This window comes from Scomber scombrus, chromosome 2, assembly GCF_963691925.1.
Source record: "Scomber scombrus chromosome 2, fScoSco1.1, whole genome shotgun sequence".
Lineage (NCBI taxonomy): Eukaryota > Metazoa > Chordata > Actinopteri > Scombriformes > Scombridae > Scomber > Scomber scombrus.
Window position 1 is genome coordinate 11,507,370 of NC_084971.1, and position 8,388 is coordinate 11,515,757.

Consider the following 8,388-nt stretch of genomic DNA (forward strand, 5'->3'; position numbering starts at 1 on the left):
AATGGCAAGTGCTCCAGCACTTATGTCATCAGTGAGCAAGAAGTTTACAGTTTATCAGAATGAATAGAAAGTGGCACAGATGAGCTACAAGAATGTGAAAACAGAATTACACTCATTGTCAACATGGTAAAATCAGAATATAAGTAATAGGCTCAAGTGACTTATTTTATTGGTAGTTACAGCTTTTGATTGTTCTGATTAAGTCTAAACACTAGGAAGAATGTATTTAGGTCCTCCCAGTTTCTGTAAATCTTGTGATGATCTGGCACATTGTTCAGATTTTTTTTTTTGTGGCAGTTTCTGTGTTAGACAGTGTTTTACAGAGTAACAACAGATAGGATTATCTGCCAGCTGGACAGGGGACCTAATCATTGACAAGCTCCGAGTCTAAAAGTTACCTGTCAAAATATAGGACAGTTGTCTTACCAAAAAAAAGCACAATGACAAAAGCTGTTTATTTGATGAAAAGTGTAAGTCTTGACAAAAATCTACAGTTAATTAGTGTTTAGATGGTGTAACAAATACAGACTATATAGGCTTGCTACACAATATATGCAGTTCTTAAGATTCTATTTATTTATGCTTATATTTAAGACGTTCCATTTCATCACAGTCCAAATTTGAATCATTCTGAATTGAAATTATAATTATATAAGTCTTTTGACAGGGAAATTATGAAAATGTTTTAATGACAGTTGTGAATAAACAAAAAACAGCTAATTCTTATAAAAACTAAAATGTTGCCGCGGGTTTACAGTAACGCGACGTTATCACGTGACCCCTTTCACTGTCACATGACCGGAAGTTAGACTGAAGCGGTTGAGTGAGTAATTTTGAAACGAAAACAAACCCCAGACGTTTTCTGTCCGCTTTAATAACAGAACAATGAATAAATACGTTCAATTAAATCATGCCAAACAGAGTTACAAACGATGAGGCGGAAAAGCTGAAGCTGGAGAGCAATTCGTCAATCCCGGGTGAGAAAACAGTGTTAGCATGATAAGCTAACTGCTGTCCACTAATGATAGACTGAATATTTACACCATCACATTTTGTTTTCAGACTCTTTCTGTAAAGCATTTCCATCATACTCGGTTTTGTATTAAACGATAATGTTATTGTCCGCTTTGTATGTTGCTGTAGCAGTGCAATACTTAAAATGGTGTAGTCTTTCCAAGGTTTAATGTTAGTTATTGAAAAAATACTTGAATGAAATTGTTCATATTTCCCTGCGAGTTCTTGTAGAACACTAACTATCTGTCTTCTCCTTTGCAGGATAACTGTCACAAGAGGGGACATGGTGGCATGGCCTTTTAAAGTGAGGAAAAGCTCATTATCATGAACGACTCAGACCAAGATTTTGTAGACCTCAGCTCAAAGCCGCTGAAACGAGTCTGCAAGCCCAGGAAGCCAAGGCAAGCAGCGCATCCACCCTCCAGTCAGGCAGGCAATGGTGACAAGAGGAGAATAAATAACAGAAGAGATGGTGGCTCTGGGTCTAAGTGTGTTGCAGCTGTCGGTGGGACGCAGCCTGTTTGTATTGAGGCAGAGCAGCTTGTTGTCAGTGGTGGGGTTGGGCTTGATTCAGGAGACACTGGGTCATCTGTTTCTGTCCATTCATTTGCTTCTGCAGCAGCAGAGCCAAGAGCAGAGAGAGATTTGTGCACGAAAGACAAAGTGCTCAACAGAATGCAACAGTTCAGGAGAGCCAGTCCTCAGAGGCTGCTGCACAACAATCAGAGCTTGCCAACAGGGCAGGAGAACGACCGAAATACTGCCCCTCCATTGGCAGAAAGACGAGGTGAGATAACATGATGGGCTTCACAAAGGTTTGCGGTATGCAGCGGGGATAAAAATGTGGTGTCTCTCCCTGATTTTCATTATGCATAACTAATATAATACGGCTGTTATGTCTCATTGGATTTATTCCTGGGTTTTAATCTTGTTTGAGCTTTGGCTTGAATGCACCCTAATCCTACATGCAGAACATGAAACAAATTTTTACTCACAATTGTCTGAACAGTACACAGTGCACACTGCACAGTGTACAGTAGAGCTGGAAAATGTTGAGAATATTGAATATCTCAAAATGTTTTAACTAAATATCCCAATATTGCTGAGAATAGGAATATATTATTTAAGATAAATAATTTTAAATAGTCATATTCAAATCACAATATCACACACACAGTATGTAGTATCAGTACATCACCCAGTTGAAATATCCAGTAAAATATTAAATTGGTAAATCTCTTAACTGTATCTGTATCTGCCCCTTCTCCTCTGTGCCCAGATACTCCAGAATCCACCAGCTCGGGTCTCCATCTGAATCCCCCGGACAGCGACGAGGCTCTGGCCCTGCGGCTGCAGCAGGAGCTGGACAGGGAGGCGGCGGAGGCCCAGTCGGTGGACCTCGAGGACGGAGGCCTCTTCTTCTGTCAGATCTGTCAGAGAGACCTGACACACATGACCCCTGAGGGGCGCGCGCAACACCTCAACAGGTCTAAACATTTATATTCACCCGGTAGGCACTGAACTGAAGCTCTGATCCAGAGCGACTCTCAACAGGGAATTGAGATTACACATCTTGACTGCAAACAGCAAGCCTTCCAAAACGAATGGCACGGATTGAATGTTTACACAGATTGCTAGTAAATCCTCTTAGTTGCCCCTATTAAAGGCAGACAAGAGAAAGTATCCATGTCAGCAAGAGGCAAAGCAAGTATCAGTGATGGAGAGAGTGTAGTGGTATGCAACATGTGGTTTGTCTGAACTGCAGCCCTGAATACCACTGTTTTCTCCTCTTTCACCCTCTTCTCAGGTGTTTGGATGAGAGTGAAACCCCCATCCCAGCTCCTCCTCCGCCTCCTGGTGTCCCTGACTGTCCCATCTGTGGAAAGAAGTTCAAGTCCCAGAAGAGTCGCTCCTCCCACCTGAAGCGCTGCTCCTCAGACATGGGCGTCTCCCCGGCTGTCCTGCTGCAGGCTGTGCAGAGACAGACTGAAGAAAGCCAGAGCACTGCCACTGCTAACACACTGTGAGTTCAGCACATCTATCAGTCAAGTCACAGCACAGGAGAAAAAATCCACTGATCAGCCAAAACAAGTAATACACCTGCTCACCCTGTAGACTTTCAGACAGATGACTATAATTACTTTAATGTTGCTCTTGCACGTAAAAGCTGTTACTCAGGAAAAGAAATTTCATCTAGAAGAAACGGGAAAGCACCAGAATTAAGTTTCTGTAATTGCCCAGCTCTTAAGAATTAATCATCTCAATCAGACTGATTTATAGAAAGCACTTGTCCGATTTAAAGCAGTCATGTTTCTTTTTCCATCCTGGGGACAGCTTCTCCATCAGCGAAATTACCTTTGACTCAGTTATTGTAATCTAAAAACATGTAGATGTCCTTCCAATCTTTGTAAGCTGGGTCTGTGTTAACATTGGTCACCCAAAAGGGCACCCATGTGTCGTTATATAGACTTATAGTCCTCATATTTGCATTTGTCTCATTCAGTGCACAGACTGGAGGCACCAAAAGGAAAGGTCCGCCCAAGCCGGGTCTCCCAGTGAGGAAGAAGCCCAGGAAGAAGACTCAACCCCTGGATGAAGACACTATGGTGGCCCTGGCTCTGTCGTCCTCCCTGCTGGAGCAGGAGAGAGAGTCACAAACAGAGACTGCTGCCTCTGATGCCTCTGTGATGCCTGTGTTGAAGTGGAGGCCAGACACAGGTACAAAACTACCACATCAATACAACGGAGTGTTTATGATAAAAGCAATAATGTATGAGAGGGAGTGTTGTATCGCACAGCATAACTCAAGTATGTGACTGCTTTTATATAAAATCTTTACTAAATGTAATTGTACAAAGGCTTTAGGTTTATTTAGATGAAATGTATATAGATATTTTTTTAATGTTTGGTGTCACAAAATGTCAAACTTGATCTTTTCAACTGCTAAGTAGAAAGTTTTACATGGCTAGTGAATATGTAATGTAACACCTCTTTTACAGTACCTATCTGTAAGTATCTGTGTCACTGTAGACGCTGAATCGCTACCGTTTAACATGTTTTGGAACCAAAATGTTGATCCCTTAAGGAACCAGTTTGCGATGTATCTACGACAGGCTGGGTTTTACATTTTGTGTTTATAATGTGGGCGGTGAGAAAATGTTAACCGTAACAAACATGTTGTATTTAAGGTACTCTCTAGAGGTTGTTTTCATGCCTTGAGGGATTTGTGTTGTCTTTGTCCCCCTGGAACAAATATTTAATTGAGTCTGTGTGTGTTTACGTTTGGCAGGGCCTTAAGCGGTTTATCCATTACTGTCTTCTGGACATTTAACAGCACTAAGGTTTGCTATAAACTATGAGAAAGCATGTGATCCTATTCTTCTCCTCTGCTCTTCTTGGAGCAGGTAAGGGTCATGGGAAGAGAAAAAAGGGCGCAATACCGCGTCCTCCTCCGCTCCTCCTCGTTCAGGAGGCTGAGGCGGCCCTGACGAGGCTGCAGGAACGCGTTTCTGCTCTCCTCCTACGCAGTCGGGCTCCATCTCCCCCCACCCCGACCCGCTGCCCCAGCAGTCTGCCTGGATGGAATGGTGCTGTCCCCCTCTGGCAGAAGAGTGCACTGCTGGACCAAGGCTCCACCAGTTTGTCTGATTTCTACGCCCCGGAGCTCAGGGAGTTCATCACTCCATGGGAATCGGCAACGGTGAGAGAAACCAACAACATGTTTGCATAATGTGTCGCGTTATGTCTGTCACGTTTATTTGACAGTTACTGCGATCAGTTGTTATTAGTAAATGTATTAAAATGCTGTCTGTAAAAAGCAAACCTGTCTCGGTCAGTAACTGCAAAAATGTATATACTAAAAAACATAAATGCGCCATCATGATATATACTCACCTACTTTTCTCTATCACCCACCACTTCAAGACTGATGTAGCCTCCTTCAGCACCAACAATAAGCCCGATACGTCTCTCCGGCCTGTGGCTGAAGGAACCCCCGTCACAAAAACTCAGCCCTCCGTCACACCCTCCTCCTCCCAGACAGCTTCCTCCTCTCCAGCTCCCTCCACCCCGGGGACAGGGCAGCTCGCAGTGGGCAGCCAGGTCCTCCGAGATCTGATGGAGCTGGCTGAAGACGGCATGACGCTCACCCAGTGTGGCTACACCGCTCCAGGCCCTGCCAAAGGTAAGACACCATGTCACAGACTGTATTCTAAAATATTTACAAGTAAAAGAACCCTTTTAATAACAAACTGGAACAAAGTATGTAGTAATTCATCATAATGGTGATTTTATTGGTAATATATATTATAGCCAGATTATCTTACTGCTTTTTATAAACATTTTAACTTTTTGTTGTTTTTGTAAACCCTCCTATGCCTGCCCTAAAATGTTCCCTCTGTACTGTAGTCTCCCAGGAGTACAATAGATCAGGTTTCAAATAATTCTGTGAATGTTCCACTAAAATAAAGTTATTTACATAGAGGATTTATTTATAGTTACAGTACAATAGATACTCATATCTGACTCATTCTTGCTCAGTTATTTAGTGTTTATTCTGAATATTTAAAAAGAGATTCAAATCAGAAAACCAGTTTTTCTTTTGTATTTCTGTTATCAAAGCATTGTCTAAGCTGAAATTGTCAGAAAGGAAAGTGTCTTCCTACAGCAGGAAAAATGTTTGGATGCGCGAGGAACATAAAATCTGGGTGAAAATGTCTTTGATAATCTACATATTGTTTTTAGGAAAATAGGCAAAATTATGAAAATTGATTTATGTACTACCTTCTTCATACAATAGTTCAGCTTTTGAATTGCATATACTGCTACAGTATATGCAATTCAAAACCCTAACCCTAATCTTTTTGAGAAACCAACTCACACACTTTTTGCCAACTCACACACCTTAGTAGATATTTAACTGGTCGTACATTCTGGTTTGATGGTCCACGTTTCCACAGACCAGAGGCTGTCTGCAAACCTCCATCTGAGCGGCTTCGTGCTGGATGAGGCAGAAGAGCACGCTGACCTCTATGTGAGCGGCTTCCTACCAGAAACTTCACACGCAAACGCACAAGACACCCACCGCCAAGCAAAAAGGACGACTGATCAGCCAGCAGGAGATAAAGAGCGCGGCAGCCACCAATCAGTAAGACCACTTGTAATCACATAAAATCACAATTCTGATCATTTTCCACCTGGATCTTGTCCAGCTCGCAGTCTGTATCTGACTGAATCTCAGTCAGTGCATCTTTTCTTCCATATCTTAGTTTGTTTTCACTTACACATTTATTCATAATTGAAGAATTTGATATACAGTATAGATTAAAAAAAGAGGTGAAAACACTGTTCATTTAAAATGAATTTTGCTAATATTTAGCAGATCCACAGACAAGTTTCCCAAACTTAGATTGTACATGTGACACAGAACATCAGTGTTTCTTGTTGTGCAATAAGAGCACTGCCGAACAAAAAGACAACCCAGTGTCTCCTGCTGGTGTTTCCTTTGTAGGTGGCGCTGTCCAGACTGGCATCAGAGCTGAGCAGTATGGTGAACAACCCACAGCTTAGTGATGTGCAGCTCCAGGTGGACAGTGGAGAGGTCTACTTTGCCCATTCCTTCATGGTGTATGCGCGCTGCCCCCTGCTGGCAGAAATGGTAACATTTATTACTGCATTATTACTACTTTTCTGTTTTCATCATTTCCTTTTTAAAAAGACAGTATAGGACTGTTACAGTTCATAATGTTTTGATAGTGAGTGAATGTAGCGCTTTATGTAATTGAAAAAATCTTTTACTGTCACAATACTGGACACATAATGGCCAAAAGTTTCAGCTCCTCTTCCTCTTGGAGGCTTTCCAGTGGATGGCAGGTCCACAATTCACCCCTAAATTCCTTTCAGCTGAATTGAGCTATTCCAAAACTTTAATTTTCAACAGGCTGGTACATGTCATTTTTACTTATTTGTTACATTTCAAACATTTCAATTCCTTTTGTGGTGGGTGCAACTTTGACATCTTCATCTTTTACATCTTTAATTAGAAATGTACAGAACTGTACAACACGGTCCCCTTTCAAGCTTGTCATCTGCATATCTGCTCTCTTCGCCTTTTCAATTTTGTATTATTCCGTCTCCCCTCTCAGGTGCATGAAAGTGGTTTCGGGGTGCAGGAGGAAGGCATGCCAGCAGCTCAGAGGGTGTTGATGAGTGACGTTCCAGGAGAGGCGTTGTTGGCTTTGCTGCAGTACCTCTACACCGCCCAATTCTCCATCCCAGCATCACTGCAGCCTCATGTTCTGGAGCTGGCATCCAGGTCAGTGTGGAGTTCAAACACCTAGTGAGTCATGCATTTAGCGACTTAATCCAAGGAAAGCTGTTTGATCAGTCTGTGGGCACCTTTTGTCACAGCTCTGCTTATGTCTGTGGTGATCCTCTTTGGTTTTTACTGCTTTTATTCTCATGTATTCAGTTAGAGGTGCAGTGCGTAGAATTTAGCAGCATCTAGCAAAATAAACTTGGCAGAAATGCAATTTAATATTCATCTGAATGTTTTATTTGGTGTATAATCACCTGAAACTAAGACTATTTTTGTTACCTTAGAATGAGCTTTTATATCTACATAGAGAGCGGGTCCTCTTTCACAGAGCCTGCCCTTGCCATGTTTCTACAGTAGCCCAGAACAACCTTTTATTCTGTATTCAATTTTGTTCTTTTTGGTGAAATAATTGTTTAAGTTCAAGTGATGTACATGAACATTTCCTAAAATCCTACATTGTTCTACAGTCATAAAGACAGAAAAGAGTTTTGTCATAACTCCTCTCGTTTCTCTTTGCACTTTTTTTAAGGTTTGATTTGCTGGAGCTGCAGCAGCTTTGTGAGCTTCACCTAGCTGAGGCAGACTACACGAGCCAGGAGGACCATCTCAATGACCACACAGACCTGGCCTTCATGGAGCTCCTTCGTTCCATGTGGAATGAAGAGGATGATGATGATAATGGCGAACAGACAGATGCGGATGGAGGAAGAGATGAAGAGAGAGGTCTAGAACAATGTCAAGATGCTGACGTCGCATCAGGCGACAGAGAGCTGCAAGAAGAACAGGTGAATGAGGAGGAGATGGAGGAGATTTATGAGTTTGCTGCCACACAGAGAAAGAGGGTGGAGGAGGATGACAGCGTGGAGGAAAAGGTTGACGAAGAAGAAGATGGAGAAGTGTTCACAAAACTGCCAGAACCCAAAAGATGCTCAAGAGGATTCAGTGAAAAAAGCCTGCAGCCAAATTCAAGCCTAGACCGCAGCTACAATCGCCTCTTCTCAGACTCTTGGGGCGTCTACAGAGAAGAAGAAGAAGAACCCTCCACCTTACATTCTATC

General features: G+C 42.3%; 1 protein-coding gene across 2 annotated transcripts; it reads left to right on the forward strand.

The window, feature by feature from the left end:
- Positions 1-805: 805 nt before the first annotated feature.
- slx4 (SLX4 structure-specific endonuclease subunit homolog (S. cerevisiae)) lies at positions 806-8,388 on the forward strand (the record flags this gene model as incomplete). Of its 2 annotated transcripts, none has more annotated exon segments than XM_062429825.1 (11): positions 806-977; positions 1,276-1,801; positions 2,294-2,501; positions 2,822-3,037; positions 3,518-3,732; positions 4,416-4,714; positions 4,939-5,197; positions 5,973-6,160; positions 6,524-6,670; positions 7,158-7,327; positions 7,860-8,388. In XM_062429825.1, coding segments are annotated over 10 exon segments (2,694 nt in total), but the record flags the coding sequence as incomplete, so codon positions are not given.